This window comes from Panicum virgatum, chromosome 2N (genome assembly GCF_016808335.1).
Source record: "Panicum virgatum strain AP13 chromosome 2N, P.virgatum_v5, whole genome shotgun sequence".
NCBI lineage: Eukaryota > Viridiplantae > Streptophyta > Magnoliopsida > Poales > Poaceae > Panicum > Panicum virgatum.
The window spans coordinates 26941709-26960539 of NC_053146.1; the positions used below are offsets into that span (position 1 = coordinate 26941709).

At 48.4% G+C, this 18831-nt stretch overlaps 2 protein-coding genes across 2 annotated transcripts; both read right to left on the minus strand.

Moving 5' to 3' along the window:
• Positions 1 to 14003: 14003 nt before the first annotated feature.
• LOC120662509 lies at positions 14004 to 14534 on the minus strand. Its single transcript, XM_039941641.1, has one exon. It carries the CDS (start codon positions 14532 to 14534, stop codon positions 14004 to 14006), a length of 531 nt encoding a protein of 176 aa, XP_039797575.1.
• A 2625-nt stretch (positions 14535 to 17159) lies between these two features.
• LOC120662510 lies at positions 17160 to 17585 on the minus strand. Its single transcript, XM_039941643.1, has one exon. It carries the CDS (start codon positions 17583 to 17585, stop codon positions 17160 to 17162), a length of 426 nt encoding a protein of 141 aa, XP_039797577.1.
• Between the last annotated feature and the right edge of the window lie 1246 nt (positions 17586 to 18831).

The following is an 18831-nucleotide window of genomic DNA, read 5'->3' on the forward strand; positions in this document are numbered from 1 at the left end:
AAAATAGAAATGGAAAGAGGACCCAACCCATAATCCAGCCCGGCCCGCTCCCCATCCCGGCCTGCCCCGCGATCCGCCCAGCCCTTCCTCGCGCGCGGCCCAGCAAGCACGCACGGCCCAGCTCACCCACGCGCTCGCCCCGCACGACCTGGCGACCAGCGCCCAGGCCCGCGTCGCCCCTTCCCCACCTGCCAGCGCCCACAGCCTCTCTCTGCCACGCCGGGCCCGCGCGTCAGCGCCCTCCTCTCCCCTTCCTTCCCGGCTCCGCAACGGCCGCCCGAGATCACCGGCGAGGTCGCCGGGATCCTTATCCCGCTGCGCCCTGCCGCAATCCCCGCCCGGCCCCTTTAAACTCACCCGGCGGACCCCCCTGCACCCTATCCACCCCACGCGCCGCCCAAACCCAAGCGTCTCGCCGCTCCGCCACGCCATCGCCGCGCAGAGCCCCTGCACCGCCGTGCCAGCGCTGCTCCGCCGCTCCACAGCCAGCCCGAGCCGTCGTGGAAGCTTCTCCTGTGCCCCAGGAGCTTCCCCAGGCCCGCACCCGCGACCCCGACCCGTGAAGCCTTTGGATTTGCGCCGGACGCCGCCGGAGGTGAGCCGGTCCGCTGCCGCAATTCCATGCCCCTGGTTCCGCTCCGTGGCCGCTGACCCCCGTGGCTCCCTCGCAGGGACCTCGCACACCGATCCGCAGGGCTAGGAAGGCCGAAGTCGCACACCTGCGACCCGTCCGCGACCACCATGCCACCGCCGCCGCCGGACCTCGACGTCGACCCCGCTCCGCTACAGCTCCGGCCCGATTCGAGCCTTGGTGAACCCCCCCCCCCCCCCAGAGCCTCCCTTGTTGTTTGCGCTAGAAATCTCGGCCTGTAGGATGCTCTAGCGCCTAGGATGCCGCACGCCGGCGATGCGCCGCCGCGCAGTCCGCCCCTCGCCGTGGCGAGCCCCGCCCAAGCCCGGCCGAGCCCCGCTCTTGCCTCTGGTGGCTTGCGCATGCCGCGTAGAGGCCAACCGACCCAAACCCAGGTCGAAACGACCCCCGGAGTGCCGGATTAGCGAGCTCCGGCGAGTCCCCGACGAGCGCCGCCGCGGAATTCGTCGCCGGCGGCAGCCCACCGCCGCTTCACGTGCCCCTCTTCACCTCAGCCGTCAGATCCGTAGCCGACGGCCCTAATTAGATCCGGATCCCATCAAACCCAAGCCCTCCGATCCAGATCCAAGCGCCCAGATTCAAAGATACCCCTTCGGCCTGGAAAACTTTATAAAGAGCCCCTGGGTTTTACTGAAATTAACCCGCAGTCCAGCTGAGTTCAAAACTAATTCCAGTTAGGCCCAGATTTTTGCACAAAACCCCCTGGCTTTTCTCAGAATATAACCCGCCATCCAGAGCCATCAGTTTTGCTTGTTAGCCCTTAGATTTAATGGTTATTTACATTTTAGGCCCCGGTTTTGTCCAGAAACCCCTGGAACTTCAGTTTTCTTACGAATAGGTCCCTGGAACTTGTTTTTTGCCTAGATTTTGCGTTTTAGCTCCGTTTTAGGCGTTCTTTATGTCCACGCGATCATTGTAATGCATAGAATAGTTTTAGACTAGTTTAGTGTGCTGTTTTTATGTATTGATGTACTGTTTCTTAGCTTTTGTTAGTGTTTGCTTGTATGCTTATTGTTGTGCCCTGTTTTTGGCCATGTGTTCTTGAGTAGACATCGAGCTACCGGAGGAGCCCCAGTACCAGTACCCGGAGCAGCCGTCTTCTGATCAGTTTGAGCAGCAGCAGGAGCAGTACGAGGAAGGCAAGTATAACATGAACAACCTATCACTTTTAAATACACTTTCATACTGCATTTTAATACTGTATGCCTATAAGGATTTCCTAGCCACATTTATCCTTTATATATATCCTTTGGGTTGCATTTTGGTTAGTTGTGCTAGGTGCCGCGCTATAACACACATGGTCCTTTTTAATTAATTTGATTAATGGTATATGCAACTTAATTCTGTGAGTGGCCCTCTGTGCTCCGTGCTTGGGTGGCTCACGTCCCGTTAAAATATATTTTGTTAGAAACATGGTTTAGGGGGCCAGCACGGTGCTTAGTGCTTGGTTGGCCACTCTCCATAAGGACCGGTTCATAGAGCGACAACCTGGGACAACAGCGCTACCACAAGACTGGAATGGGACGGTCTTGGGGTAATAATTAGGTCTTTTTGGTTTGGAGTAACTTACCTGCGGGGCAGCGGCGGTAAGCTTCTATGGCCCTCGTGCTGAGTGGCCTCGTCTGTGCTTCGTGTCTTGACACCCACTAGACCTGCTCCATAGTCGCCGATCCACCCTCGCGGTTACTCCCTACCAACGAGATTCTTTGTAAAGGCCTTGTAGTGAGTTTGCTAGTCATCTCACCTAAGGAAGTGTGATGAACAACTAGCATAGCTCACGACTTGTGGGTAAAGATGTGCAATCTCTACAGAGTGTAAAACTGGTATACTAGCCGTGCTCACGGTCATGAGCGGCCCAGATCCTCCTTTTGATTAGTGGGGTTATCTTCCTTTGACGAGGCAGGTTTCCCCGGGTGGCTTGGTTTGGTTTGGTTCTCAGTAGTAACATGATTAATTTTGATTAATTACTATATAACTGGGTTTATGGTAATTCATCAACTTGTAGTAATTAGTTTTAATAAAATTTTGCCAAGACTTAAAAGCTTATGCAGTCAGTCAGTCAACCTTAGAGCCTCATAGTTTGTGTTATACTTGTTGAGTACAAGTTGTGTAGTTACTCTTGCCTACTCTACTCTTTTTCCTCTTGGGGATACTCTATTGCTGCTCAGTTCCTGCCGACACGAGGGAGTTCGCTCAGCGCTACCAGGACTACGAGGACTTCTAGGCGTTCGTCTCCCAGTCAACGTCCCTGTGGGGCCCTGCTCAGCTTCAGAGAGTTTTTATCGTATTTGTACTTCGCTTCCGCTGTATCAGACATTTTGTCATTAATGTTATAAATAACATTCATATTTCGATTTCTTATGTCTTATTCGTGATATGTGCTATGATATACTGTTCATTCTATTGTATATACGTGAGACTTGATCCTGGCACATATATGATTGCTCGGTTTATGTCCTTTTATAAACCGGGTGTTACAGAATAACTCATGAAATCTACCGGATTCCAAAACCCGAACCTGAGATTATCTTGTTTATTATCCTCTTCCTTGACCACAACCCAATTGTGAGGATATGTTCTGTTTCTGCGCGTGATTTATATAAAACATAATTTTGGGATGAAGAAAGGAAGGAGTACTAGAAAGATGGACCGAAGCCGAGCTGGGAAAGCCCCAGGCCGGCCGGCCTACACCCCTTGGGCTGGCCGGCCTAGGCCCCTCTGGCCTCGGCTCGGGCTCCAAAAATTCAGGGAGCCACTTTGGAAATTTTCCTATCTATGTTTTATATAAAGTGTTCTATGAAAAGGTTCGGAAAAGAGAAAGAAAATTCAGGAGAAAGAAAGAAAGAAAAAAATGTATGAGAATAAAAGAATAAATGAAGGGATTCTATGGTTAGAAAGAAAAAAAATGTTTGAGAACAATATCCTCAATTCCAACCATGTGCAATCCGAGAACGAGGACGATGCTTGTGCCTTGAAGTCAATCTTTTTGTATGCCTTTGCACATGTCCACCATTCTAAATCTTCTTAACCTTGAACTCTTTACATTATGGAGAAACTCTCATGATCATTGGTTCGGAAGGTAAGCAATCATTAGAAGGTTTTCTTAATTTGACAATATATGTATATACTTTGCTAAGCCTCACCTATAGCCCCACTTTATACATGAGAGACTTTTGGGAGATGAGAGTTTGCAAATAATAATAGGATAGCCACTTATATCGAGAGACATGAAAGGACTTGTGCAAGAATTTTTGGTCTAACCTTTGTTGCAGGGTATTTTGCTTCTAAAAACTAAAAAAAAAAGATAAAAACCTCCAAAGATGACAAGAAAAGCAAGTGTTGTCGATATTCGAGTTGCCGGTTAAAGGTAAGAGTCATGGAGTAATTTTGGATGAGTTTTTAAATGTCCATGATATGATTATCCTAGCTGCTCCTCTGACCTTTGTTTGAAGAAATATTGTTAACTTGTTTGCATAAGTAAATTTTGCAGTTCGAGAACTCTTGAGCAACCCTTGGAAGGATTTGATGATTTGATTTGCTCGAGGACGAGCAAAAGCTAAGCATGGGGGGAATGTTGGCGCTCCTTAAGTACCCATTTTACTATATGATTAGGAGTTGTTTTGGTAAATTCTTCGGGATGATTCATGCACTAACCCGCTACTTGGCACCCGAACTTGACCATTTTCGATTTTATCCTGGATTTTGGAGCATGTTGCATTTTGACAGGAAATTGGACATTTTCGGAGATGTTTTGACGCATGGTTACAACTGGGCTAAGATGAGGAATAAGAGGAAGAGGCCACACACGAAAGATGGGACCAAAAGGGGCCAGAAAGGGCCCAGGCCAGCCGGCCTGGAGCCCTTGGGCAGGCCGGCCTAGCCCATTTCGGAGCCCAATCGGTCTCAGTTTTCTTCAGCACGAAGTATGCGTCAACCCTAATCTATGTTTTACCAAAACCACCGACCATATCTGCCTATAAATACCCCGAAGCCACCGTCAAAGAGGGGGCATCGAGAGGATCCAGAGAAGAGCATCCAGAGATACATTCGAGTTAGACACAAGAGAAAGGCGACACCAGAGGCCTCATCGTCCCTCGGCGCCGCTACAAGTTGGAGGACAGCAAGGGATCCATCCCTTGCCGGAGATTTCGTCACCATGATCGACTACGCTTCGCCTAGCTTCATGGGGTAAAGTCCTCGTTTGTTCATGGGGTTGTAAGGAGATCTTGAGTTGTAATTGCCGAATCCTTTATGAGATTGATCTATCACGATTCTTGTTGATGATGCTTTGATGCCTAATAGTTCACGACTTGGCTTTGGGTTTGCTTTGCTCTTGCATGGTTTACTTAGATTACATCAACTATCGTGTTCTTGTTGATTCGTTACCAATTATCCTCGTGTAGTGACAGTATGCGGGAGGGAAAGGTTTTGATCTTGGAACACACCTTTGGTAGATTAGATCCGTTCTTCGTTGCTTGGCAATTACATCTCTAGTGATCCTAGACCCTATGGACAAATGCTCTTCAAATCTTGTGCACACGTCTATCATTGCTCACTAGTCTAGATTAGATTAGATTGGTTAGATTAGATCTATTTCACACTCAAACACTCAATATAGATCTTTTACAAATATCATTAGTGGTTAGTTAAGCATAGTAATACACTTGTTCTGTGGATTGATAAACCTTGGGGGAATACTCAAAGGGAAAAGCTACACGATCCGTGCGCTTTCGATACGTAAATTGGCGCTCTAAGGAGCGTCCACATTTTCCAATCTTTGGTGGAGCTGTCAGAGCAGGCCGCCCAGGAGCTGGCCGAGGGGAGCGCCGCCATTGGTCAGGTGGCGGAGCTTGAGGCCAGGGTGGCCGAGCTGGAGGCGCATCGCCGCCAGTGGAAGGCCAAGAAGGTGAAGGCCGAGGAGGCTTTGCACAAGGACAAGCGCGGTAAGGAGTCGGATCGATGTCTGCCGAGTCCTTTTTGCGCTGTTGGCCTCTGACTTGCTTGTTGTTTAGAGCTGGAGGCCTGCACCAAGGCCAACGAGGAGCTGCAGAAGCTCCAGGAGGTGGTTGAGGCCCGGGAGGCCTCCACCGAAGAGAGGTTTCGCCTGGAGCCCCAGGCTCGTCGATTTAAGATTCAGAAATCATACAGCCATTGGGTGTGTGTAGTTTTTGTTGCTTGGGCTGACGCATCCGAGTGCTTTTTGTAGAATCGGATGATAAGGTGGCCGAGGGCCGGGCGATGCTAGATCGCCTGAGCGGGCTGCTGGGGGCGCTACTCAGGGCATTCGAGCCCGAGGGCGTGGCGGTGGCCGAGAGCCTGTCTGAGAGGCTAGAGGCTTCCCGTGGCCAACTGGAGGCCGTCGTCAAGGGAGCGGCCAGGGATGCTGTGCAGCACACATTGGGACTGGTGAAGTCCCATCTCCCGGAGGCGGATCTGGATCTGGTGGGGGACGGCATTCCTAGTGACTGCTCCGTGGCAGATTGGGAGGCCAACCACGCTGCTGTCATGGAGATCGCCGAGCGCATCGGGGCCGACTTGTAGGTCGCCGGCTTCCTGGATTCACTTTTGTTTATTTTGCTGCAAGAAGAGTTGGTCAGGATGGACCGACTTGAAACAATTGTTATGTAAATAATGTTTATTCTTAATTGTTTTTAAATTATGCCCACATTTTGAATTCTTTCTGAATTTGACGAGTAGGTGGAAGGCGAACTCAGAGCCCTTTCTGAAAGCGCCTGAGAGCTGATCATTAATATGCACGGTGAGTTAGGGTGACAGAGGAATTCCAAGACATACTCGGCTGTGTTCATTAAGAGCATACCGGGTCGTTCTTGTCCGACTGGTCGGACTCCGAGTGGGGGCTGGCTGGGTGGCCGAGACGCAGCCCCCGAGCATGTTGAAAATGACTCGGTGAAGAATGAAAGAAGATAGAATGTGATGAATAACATGCAATAGACTTTATTAAATGAGTAGATAGGTACATAGCTTTACTTTTTCTATGCTTCTACGGATAGAAACGGCGTAGGTGCTCGATATTCCATGGGTTGCCCATGTCGGTGCCATCTTGCCTTTGTAAGTGGTAGGTTCCTGGAACCACTATTCCATTGACGATGGAGGGTCCTTCCCATGGGGAAGATAGCTTATGAGCGCCGGTAGTCGACTGGATTCGGCGCAGAACCAAGTCACTGACGTTGAAATCTCGTTCATGGACATTGCTATCATGATAGTGTGGTAGAACCACCTGAATTATCCTAGCTTAAGTGCGTAGGCCATCATCATATAGGCAACACTGGCACAAACGCACTTCAAACGGAACAATTCTTGGTCTGTCGGGTAACGTCCCGATACAACCACCGGTTCTCGGATCGAACAAGCATACCCCGCACGAAGGCGAGTCCAGAGATATTACAACCACAAGTTTTGCATCACAGGCATAAAAGTTATTACAAACCAGTTCTAAAATATTATTACAAGTACAAACTTTAAAAAGCAGTTATACAAACCATAAGGGTAAAGTTTCAGAGTTTAAACAGCGGAAGATAAAACACGACGGCTACAACACGTCGTCAAAGTATACCAGGCTAGCCCAAGCATGGTATTACTCATCAAAGTCATTGCCGGCCGAAGACGTATCCCACTCGACGGACCAGCCAGGAGGCAAAGAGCAGGGATAGGTCAAACTAGCGATCTGCTCTTCGAAACTCAAACCCCGAGATTCTGAAAGATAGACTCTCGAGGGAAAAGGAGCAGACCAATCATCAAGCCAGCAGGACAAAGTCACACTGGAGAATATTGATGTTGATGATATGATCTTTTGTAGATAAGGATTGAGAACTTAGAGAAAGTTCAAGAAACAAGGTATGATATTATGAGCGAGAGGAATTACTGTGCCATTGTGTGAACTAATCAATTGTTTTTCCACACTAAAGGCTCCAGGACTTCATTCTTTGCAGCAAGAGTCTGTGGATAAAACATGAGATCACAATCACCATCAAAGTCGGTTGGAAAAGACTGGTGGATTATTCTAGTACTAACATATAGTAGGATTTTTGTAAAGAAGAGAGGACCTAAGTTCTGGGAGAATCAAGGTCTCAATCTGGTGGTGAATCTAGATAGACAAGATATCAAGGTGAGTTTTTGCTCAAGGACATTCTTGCTCAAACTGTTGATTAAATTAAACAATATGATGCGAGATGCATATGCTCGATGACGATGAGAATGATGCATCCTCGAGATGTATGATTGCAATGCTGGACCAATGATGCAGACATCATGATGCAACAATGACAATGTTCTTTGACGTATGCATGTAGGAGAGGCATAAAGTATGATGCGTACCCACATGAGTTAATGATGCACACAGTGCAATGCACATATCGTACCCATATTCCCCCGACTAAAACTCGTTAGCCCTATACACTTGAGGAAGGATCAGAGGTTAGGACACTAGTAAGGTTGCATAGAAGGGGATTGCAGTGAGTTACGTCACAGATACCTAGACACCAGCACGCTCCTAGTAGCTCAATCATGTGGCTGCAGCACACACGAGAGTCTAGGTTCCGTCGTGGCATCAAGGTTATATGACTAAACTCCACCACAAGAGAAATCAAGAGTGGAAACCTAATAGCGCCAGCAACGATAAGATAGGAACCGAAGACAACCCACGAAGTGGTACTCAAACGCATACCTCTTAGTCAGTCTACAGATTCCCGATCATGATGCAACACTATGCATTAACGAATGACATGAAATGAGGTGATGCATGATTATTGCATCAAGGACTGTATTTCAAAAGTTTATTATTACCATAAACCTTTTTAATTTTATCCAAAAATTGACTGAGCAAGAATGAAAATATAGGATTCAGATGTTGAAATCAAAATAGCCAGCAAGATCAGGCATAACACCAAGAGGAATAGGTGACTATTAATGGGGTTTTTGTTAACAAACATCATGGCTTAACCAGGGAGCCATGAAGGAAAAGGAATAATGGTTTTGATAAGAATAGATTCAAGGCATTGATCAAAGGTTGGATTGATTAGCAAGCTAAGATCAATGGTAAGGTTCATACAAAATTCCAAAGCCACTAACTTACAAAAGACCTTCTCAAATAAAGCTTTTTAAGAACAAAGTGGAAAAATATGATTCTGATTCCAAAGATGATATGGTTCCAAACTCAGAAAATAATAAACCACAATTGGTACTGGCTCATCATTTGAGATTCTAAGGAATGAAAAGATCCTTATAACAACAAGATGGGGCTTAGGATGGAAACAAGACTCAAAACCATCTTTTTCATCCAAGAAAATCTAAGCATTTAACAAGCATGCTCATAAAATCAAAATTTAACTCACTCATGGTTTAAGCATACTAACACTTATCTATGAGGATTCATACTAGAAATTCCTTAAAAGCTCATGTAACAACTTCAAATACTAGGAACCAATTCGAACATCAACCAAATATGCATGCACGTCCTGACCGTCCTCACAAGATAAACAATTGCCAACTATCGTTGGGCTTACGTGGTTAGCACGGTGGCATACATAAATACGGCTCTCCCTATATAGCTAGTCGATACATTCTAACCATTCTTAACTTATCGAATCGCGGTTAGTGTTCCTGCAGAAGGTTGACAAAACATATATATATATATATATATATATATATATATATATATATATATATATATATATATATATATACCTTGAACCTTTCATGCCAGCACTCATGAAAGCGTCCCCAAACATTACCGCTCACTATAGAAGTGGCAGCCATACAATTTCCGCCGTATGGCCAACGTTAACATATGCTACTCAGAGGCGTATTCACAAGTTCCTTTACTCCCAATATAGTCGACCGAGATCGATATATTGGCAGCAGCTCAAGTAGGTCACTGCTTGAGCACAGTGTTCGGTTCGCATCGCCGACGAGAAGGTCAGACTCCCTCAGCTGACTGAGTACACTTTACTTCCAATATAGTCAACTAATCGTTGGTATATTGGGAGCACCTCAAGTAAGCCACTGCTTGAGGGCAGCGTTCGGCTCGCATCACCGACGGGAAGGTCAGACTCCCTCAGCTGACCGAGGATCCTTACCTTCTTACCTCAACGTAGGTGCGTCGTTACAAGAATTAAGAGTTGCTTGTGAGTATGGTTTAACAAAATGTAAAGTGCTGGAAGTCAGATAACATAAACCATACATAAATAGCCACCTAGTAATTCCCATAAATTCCCTAGGACTTTACATTGTATGCACAACCCTTAACGAATCTACGTAATTTTTCGAAATTCTTTATTGTTCCAATTTTATAAGAAAACCAGTTTTTAAGGTTCCAACATCTCCGGTGTATGCTTGCAGCTCTGATACCAGCTGTGGCAGAACCACCTGAATTATCCCGGCTCAAGTGCGTAGGCCATCATCATAAAGGCAACACTGGCACAAACACACTTCAAACGGAACAATTCTTGGTCTGTCGGGTAACGTCCCGATACAACCACCGGTTCTCGGATCGAACAAGCATACCCCGCACGAAGGCGAGTCCAGAGATATTACAACCACAAGTTTTGCATCACAGGCATAAAAGTTATTACAAACCAGTTCTAAAACATTATTACAAGTACAAACTTTAAAAAGCAGTTATACAAACCATAAGGGTAAAGTTTCAGAGTTTAAACAGCGGAAGATAAAACACGAAGGCTACAACACGTCGTCAAAGTATACCAGGCTAGCCCAAGCATGGTATTACTAGTCAAAGTCATTGCCGGCCGAAGACGTATCCCACTCGACGGACCAGCCAGGAGGCAAAGAGCAGGGATAGGTCAAACTAGCAATCTGCTCTTCGAAACTCAAACCTGAAAAAGGGGATCAACAGCAAGGCTGAGTATTCTAATACTCAGCAAGACTTAACCGTCAACGGGTATAAGTAGCCCACTTTAGCTAGACTATGCAAGGTTCTGTGAGGCTCTAGTTTTCCTTTTGCTGAAAAGCAATAAAGAGTAGGTCCTTACTTTCAAGTTTTAGCTTTCAAGATTCTAGTTGATTAACCATTCTATGTAAGCAACTACTATCCAATCATGGTAGAAAACCAAGCAAACATCAAGATTGATAAATAATATTGTTGCTCTTATTACTCTGTGTGGCAAAAGGATCAAGCAGTCCCAAACTGTGAGAAGCAGACGATTCGAATTGAGTTTGTTAACCTGGCCAGGCAGACCTAACACACACGTTTGGAAACACCGTCGGGTCGTTCCCAAACAACCATTGACCTTTCTTTCCGACTTGTGGATAGGAACACTCTCCCCAACTATAGGGCTCCCCCTCGTCCCACAGGGCACTTTCTCTCGTCCCATAGGGCACTCTATACCTCGTCCCTCATAGTCGTAGTGTTGCACGACATAAAATAAAACCTATCCCTAAGAGAGAGTGTCAGGTATATCCACTCCCCGGTCCAATCGGCTACTAGGCTTGCCGCGTACCATATTTACGGCATGTGGCTAGTACTTTCAAAAACTTAACCACCGCTACCACACACCGCGACCTTAGCAAGTTCATTAACACAGACGGGGTCTCACATAAAGTCATGATGTCGAACACAACCCCGTCTGTCGTCCTTATATTGATAACAGAAAGGTAAACAATCAATTCCTATAAAACTCGCGAGTGACAGGCAATCACTCGACTTTTACCGGTCCTATAAGCTTAGCAAGTAGTCGAACTCAAGTCTAGTGTTCAGTACATAGGTTCCTAGGATCATGCATCTAGGGTTTCAATTCAAATCCTAAGAACTGTAAATGCACAAGTAAATAACAACAGTAAATGATAATAATTTGAAATATAGGTTATGTCCGGGGCTTGCCTTCTCGGTAGTTGCTAACTATTTCAGCCCTAGGCTCTTCCGAACTTTGGTCTGGGGCTTCAGTTAGTTCAGCAGGGTTCACTTGAGCTTCGAGATCACCTTCTTCGGAATCCGGGATCAGCTCGTACATCCCGTCTGATAAAGCAGACGTATCTATATGTAATGCAAGAACAGAATTATACACACACTCACGATGTGGTGAAGCTAAGCAAACAAAACAAATATACACATGGGCAATCGTTTATAGAGTAGTTAATTAACAAATCTAACTATACAAGGTATCATGATCAACAGCACAAATGAAGTTTACTAACTTCATAAACAAGTGGGGGGTGATTTCCTATAACAAATAAGTCATGGTTTGCTAATAAATAAACAACTCAAAGCACAAACAGAAATAAATTTAGAAAAAATTAACCTAAATACAAAATGAACAGATTAAGCTACCCTGTAAAAATCATGCCAAGACATGTAGCCATTTAATCACAACAATTCATTCATTCAGACAACACTTAAAGTAATCTTGAATTATACAGGTCAAACTAGAGCAAATAAGAAGCTCAAAATTTAACAGGAGCTTCACATAGAAAAGAACTAGCAACTGTGAATTCTTCATGATTTTATCTACAAATAATTAATTCTGAGAAAATAAACAAAACATACATCAGATTAGCAAGATTCATTTTTACCTCCTGTTCTAGTCATCAAATGAGGCTTAAACTTCCTGGACAAGCTAATATACTCAAGAAAAACATGTAAAAATATTTTCATGATTTATGAAGAACAGAAACTATTTACCATAATTAAAGTCTGCTAAAAAACATTAAATCAAAGAAATAGCTACACGTGAGAACTGAGCACAAAATTTTTATAGCAACACTATATTCATATGAGTACTTCACCATAAAAATTTCATTCCAAGATAAGGCTTCAAACAGTAGTCAAGAAAAAGATAAAATCAACTAATATATATGCACTAGTAACACAAATCAAATTCTACAGCAAAAACTTGCAACTAATGCCTAACATATTATGATTCTAATGCATAGATCTCTTCAAGAGGATTCCAAAACATCAAGATTTCATATTTTACAAATTTTCTACAAATTGATATTGAATTTCAAAATTCACAGCAAATCATAACAAACAAGTCCCTAAAGGCACTATTCATCTGAGTATCTGGCTATTCAAAGAACACCCTGGGTTTTCTTTTCTTTCAACCCGAGGTCCTTGGGCTGGGTCAAAGCAGAGGGGCGGTGGTTGACCGGCCAAAACCGGCGAGAGGAGTCGCCGGCGGCGAGGGCTGGGTTGGGGGAAATGGAGTAGAGGTCGATGCGCACCTTTTGGTGCTTGGAATCGAGGCTAGGGTGGTCGGAGATGGGGTGTCGACGGTGAGCGGCGGCTTGCGGGGCTCGAAGCACGGTGGCAGGGTGGTTCCCGTGGGGTTTGGGCGAGGAGAAGCGGTCGAGGAGCGGCGCTAGGACGAGGCAAAGCTATGGCGAGGCTCAGGTGAGGAGGAGCTGCGGTGGAGCGGGGAGCTCGACGCGAGCAGAAGCGGCGGCGAGGGGTGGAACTCCGGTGAGGGTGCTCCGGCGGTTTTCCAGTCGATTAGACCGGCTTGAGAGCTTCGTGGGATGATGAGTGTTTGATTAAAGGGTTCGGCTTGGGGTACAGGAGGTGGGAGGTGGTGTCTCCACGGCGGGGCTTCGCCGGAGATGAAGCAGAGGGCGGCGGCGGCTCGGGTGAGCGAGTAGGGAGGGTCTGGGGCATGGAATGGGAAGAGAGAGTCCCACGGGTGCTCCTGCGCGAGAGAGAAGGGAGATTAGGCGCTCCACAGGCGCTTGCCACGCAGGGGAGGAGGGCAGCACGAGGGAAGGTGGGACCAGGGCGGGGCAGCGCGGGCCGGGTGGCAAGGCCAGGAGCTGGCGCGAGGCAGGTGGCGCGCAGGGACGCCGGCGGCAAGCGGTGAGCGGCGCTCCTCTGCTCGGCAGAGAGAAGAAGAAGGAGAGGGAAAAACAGGGACCAGATTGTAATTATTCAAAAACCTAGGGGGGCCACTGTAAAGTCATTTTTCCCGCTAAACTAGGACTCAAATGGAAAAACGCCTAAAATGAAAGTTGTAGGTTTTAAAAAGTTCTACAACTTTGCTTTCAGACCCAAGTTCAAAAGAGTTACAGATTTGAAATTATTTTGAAATCCGTCAAATCTTTCAAATTCAAATAAACACAACTTTAATTCTGAAATTACCTAAGTCACCCTAAGCTTAAATATTCCTTTTTACCGAGGTCTAAAGTGAAAAACAATTTATGCACTTTAACCCTTCCCAAAATTTGAAATTACTCCCGGATTAAAACTATTTTGTGAAAAGGACCCTGCATTTTTCCAAAAATTACAAAAATAGCCTTGCCATGACAAATATAGTTTAAATTTTTAAACAAACATTAACACAAAAATAATATTTTAAAAGGGTGTTTCTAGCTCCTAAAACCTGAACTGTCACAGATAGCGCCGGAGCTGCTGTTCATATCTCGCATGCTGTATGGAGGCCGTTAGACGGTGCTCCTCTGCCGAGTCAATGTCGGTGCGTCGAGTTGACTCGGCTTCGTTTTCATCGTAGTTCTGGATGCACGGAGCACCAAAAGCAATGTCCGATGGCAAGACTGGTTCAGAACCGTACACCATGAAGAATGGCGAGTGGTCGGTTGCCCGGCTTTTCTGTGTGCGGAGCCCCCAGACTACTCTGGGTAGTTCTTGGAGCCACTTTGCACCGTACTTTTCGATCGGATCGAAAATTCTGGCCTTGGGCCCCTGGAGTATCAAGCCATTGGCCCTTTCGACTTGGCCATTGCACCTGGGGTGCACCACGGAGGCGTAGTCGACGTCGATGCAGCTCTCTTGGCAATAGTCCCAGAACTCGGAGCCCATGAACGAGGTACCCAGATCAGTTATGATCCGATTAGGCACTCCGAACCGATGTGATATTTCCACAATGAACTCGGCTACCTTAGCTGCTGTGGTGGCCGTCATGGGCTTGACCTCAATCCACTTCGTGAACTTATCGATCGCCACGAATATGTGATTGTACCCGCCAACGATTGTCTTTAGAGGTCCCACAGAGTCGAGTCCCCAGCAGGTGAATGGCTAGGAGGGTGGTATAGTGTGTAGGGCCTAAGCCGGGACGTGCTGCTGCTTGGAGAAGAACTAATACCCGGGACATCGTCTGACGATGTTTCGAGCATCGCCTAGGGCCGTGGGCCAGTAGAAGCCTGGTCGGAAGGCTTTCCCCACGAAGGTGGAGGCCCCCGCATGGTTGCCGCAGGTACCCGAGTGGAGAGCGCTAAGGAGTCGGATTCCTTCATCCTGTGTGATGCATTTGCATAGGGTTCCTGAGAATGCCGTGTGCCTGAAGAACTCGGTTCCTATGATGATGTAGCTGCTTGATCGGCGTGCAAGCTTCTCATGCTCCTTTCCTTTTGGGTAGCTTTAATTATTCTTGAGGAAATCAATGATGGGGGAGCGCCAGTCGGTGTCGAGAGTCAGAACCTGCTTCCCTAAGGCCGGGACCAAGTCGGGCTTTGTGGGGGGTTCGTCCTCTGTCTTGACTGTAGGACTGTTGAGTGCTTGAACGAACACACCTGGTGGTACAATGGATCGCTTGGATCTGAGCTTGGACAGAACGTCTGCCGCAACATTATCGTCCCTAGGGACGTGATGGAACTCTAGACTATAGAATTTGGCTTCGAGCTTCCTGATCTCTCTGCAATAGGCATCCATCTTCTCCTTGCTACACACCCAGTCTTTGTTGACTTGTTGTATGACGACTTTGGAGTCACCATAGGCCAGCAGGCGCTTGATGCCGAGCGTGACAATGACCCGGAGACCATGAATGAGAGCTTCGTACTCGGCAGCATTGTTGGTAGCCTTGAAGAGTAACTGGAGGACATATTTGAGTTGTTCACCTTTGGGAGAGACGAAGAGGACTCCAGCGCCGGCTCCATCGCGGTTGAGGGCGCCGCCGAAGTACATAATCTAGTGCTCGGACCTGGTGTCGGGTGGAGGGTCTTGGATCTCGGTGCATTTAGCGACCAAGTCGGCCAGGGCCTGAGATTTGATCATAGAGCATGGCGTAAACTCAATTGAGAAGGCGCCAAGTTCTACTAACCATTTGACGACTCGGCCGTTGGCGTCTCTGTTGTTTAAGATATCGCTGAGTGGATAGGAGGAGGCCACCTTGATCTTGTGGGCCTGGAAGTAGTGCTGAAGCTTCCTTGACGTGATGAGGATGGCATACAACAGCTTCTGCACTTGGGGGTAGCGTGCTTTGGACTCGCTGAGTACTTCACTGATGAAGTAAACCGGTCGTTGCACCTTGTAGACGTGACCCGACTCGTCTCGTTCGACGACCACGACAGTACTCACCACGTTGGTGGTGGCGGCGATGTACATGAGGAGGACTTCCCCGTCTTCTAGTGCTGTCAAGACGGGTGGCGAGGTGAGGAAATCCTTGAGCTCCTGGAATGCTTTGGAAGCATCGTTGTTCCACTCGAACTTGTCGGACTTTCGGAGAAGTTTGAAGAAGGGTAGACCTCTGTCGCCGAGTTGGCTTATGAACCTACTCAAGGCGGCCATGCACCCTGTGAGCTTCATCAAGTCCTTTTTGCTCCTAGGAGGCTTCATGAACCCGATGGCGTTGACCTTTGTGGGATTGGGTTCGATGCCCCGGCTACTGACTATGAAGCCGAGTAGTTTTCTGGACGGGACACAGAACACACACTTGGTCGGGTTGAGTTTCCATTTGAATTTTCTGAGATTTTCAAATGTCTCGAAGAGATCCGTAATGAACTAGTCATTACGTTTTGTCTTGACGACGATGTCCTCGACATAGGCCTCTACGTTGCGCCTGATCTGCCCCTAGAGGCATCTCTGAATGCCCTTCTGGTATGTGGCGCCGGCATTCTTGACGCCGAACGTCATGTTGTTGTAGCAGTAGGCCCCGAAAGGGGTGATGAAGGACGTCTTCTCTTGATCCGACTCCTTTAGGGCTATCTGGTGCTACCCTGAGTAACAGTCAAGAAAATAAAGGAGAACGCACCCGGCCATCAATTCAACGACCTGGTCGATGCGTGGTAGAGGAAAGGGGTCTTTAGGGCTGTGTTTGTTGAGATCGGTATAGTCAATACACATTCTCCATTCACCGTTTTTCTTTTTTACAAGGACTGGCTTTGCCAACCAATTTGGGTGCACGACTTCTCTGATAAAACCAGAAGCAAGGAGTCGGGTTACTTCTACCCTAATAGTCTCCTTTCAATCCTGCGCGAAGCGGCGGAGCCGTTGCTTGACGGGTCTCGCCTTCGGGTCATGGTCTAAGGAGTGCTCAGCCTCCTCCCTTGGAACTCCCAGCATATTAGATGGCTTCCATGCAAAGATGTCCCATTTGTCCCGGAGGAACGAGATGAACGCGCCTTCCTATGCCGGGTCGAGGCTGGCCTCGATCACGGTAGTCTTGTGCGGCTCATCGTCCCTGAGGACGATGGTCTTGGTCGCCACGGCTGGCGCGAGCTGCGACTCGGAAGTCGACTCCTTGATGGGGATCTACTGCTGGTCTGCCAGGAGGTTCTTTGCTGCTTGAGCAACAAGAACCGAGTTCCTGGATCATTCCAGGGTGTCGGAGAGCTTGATGTTCTCGGCCTCGCACGCGTAGGAAGTCTGCAGATCTCCGTAGACCGAGAGCACCCCCTTTGGAGCTGGCATCTTCAAGAGAAGATATGTGTGGTTGGGAATCGCCTTAAACTTGGCGAGGGAGGGTCTTTCCAGGATGGTGTGGAAGGAGGTCTCGAACTCGGCGACCTCAAAGTTGGCGTACTCGGTGCGGTAGTTGCGGGTGCCGAAGGTGACCGGCAGGGTGACCCGGCCGATCGGAGTCGACCTAGCTCCGGGGATGATGCCATAGAAGGACTGGTCGGATGGCACCAGGGTAGTCATGTCGTAGCCCATGCTCTCCAACGTGCTGGCGAAGATGATGTCGAGGGTGCTGCCACCATCGACGAGTACTTTGGCTAGGCGGACCTGACTGACCATCGGGCTGACCACAAGGGGGTAAGTACTTGGCCTGGGCAGATGGACCTAGTGGTCGCGGCGGTCGAAGGTGATCGGCATCTCCGACCACTGCAGGGGATCAACCGGGTGTTTGAACACCAGGTTGACATCACGATCATCCAGCTTCAGCTTGCGCTGGCATGATAGCTTGCTGGGGCCACCAAATATGAAGTTGACGGCCCTGTCTTCTTCCTAGAAGTTCCCTGGGGAATCTTTCGTCTGCTCGTCGCTGTCTCGCCTGGGCGATTGCGCCTCCGTGGGCGTGCCCGGGTGGTTCTGGAACCACTCGGCCTGTCGCGGTCGTCGCGGTGGGGTCGTTTGGAGTCATCGTCCTTGATGACGCCGTTTGAGAGTGCTCGGCACTCTCGGGCGGTGTGGTTCGCATCCTTGTGCCAGGGACACTTGCCATCCAGGAGCCGGTCCAGGTCCACTTGGTTAAGGGTGGAGCGAAACTGGGACCTCTCGGCGACGGCGATGGCGACGGTGTTCTTGGGGCCACGCTTGCGGTCCCGGTTCTTGGACGACTCGGCGCGGTCGTGCTTCTTCCCGTGGCGAAGTGGACGGTCTTCGCGTCGGCATTCCGGGCGATTGTCCCGCTGGGAGGGACGCTCGGAGGAGTCGTTCTTGGTATTGTGCCGGCGATGGGCTCGCTCGGCGTCTTCCATGTCGGCGTGCTTGTTGACGACCGTCATCATGTCGCCAACGGTTTTGGGGTTGCTCTCGAACATTTTCCTCCATAGTTCGATGTTATGGAGGCCTTGGTGGAAGTGGTGGATAACGTCCCTGTCATCAACCTCCGTAATGGTATTACGGTTAGTGAAGTACCTCTTGATGTAGTTGCGGAGGGACTCGTCGGGTTGCTGGATGACGCTGGCCAGATCCCATCTGGTTTTGGGACACGAGCAAGATGCCTGGTAGTACTGGACGAAGGCGCTGCAGAGGTCTTGCCAGCTGTTGATGGAGCCAGCCGGGAGTGCCTCGAGCCAGTTGAGGGTGTGACAACCCATCATGACCAGGAAGTAGGCGGCCATGATGTCGTTGTCGCCATTCGCCGCTCGAACAGCGATGGAGTAGGTGCGCAGCCACGTCTTGGGGTCCGACTCGCCGTCGTACTTGTCGATGCCGGTTGGCTTGAAGGTGGTGGGCCACTGGATGGCCCGAAGCCGATTGGAGAAGGCAGAAAAGCCGTCGAGGTCGTTGCCGGGTTCGTAGTCGCGAGGCAGTCACC

Coding starts and splice junctions, on each gene's coding strand:
- LOC120662509 (XM_039941641.1), bottom strand. CDS start 14,534: ATGACGGCCACCACAGCAGCTAAGGTAGCCGAGTTCATTGTGGAAATA.
- LOC120662510 (XM_039941643.1), bottom strand. CDS start 17,585: ATGGTCAGTCAGGTCCGCCTAGCCAAAGTACTCGTCGATGGTGGCAGC.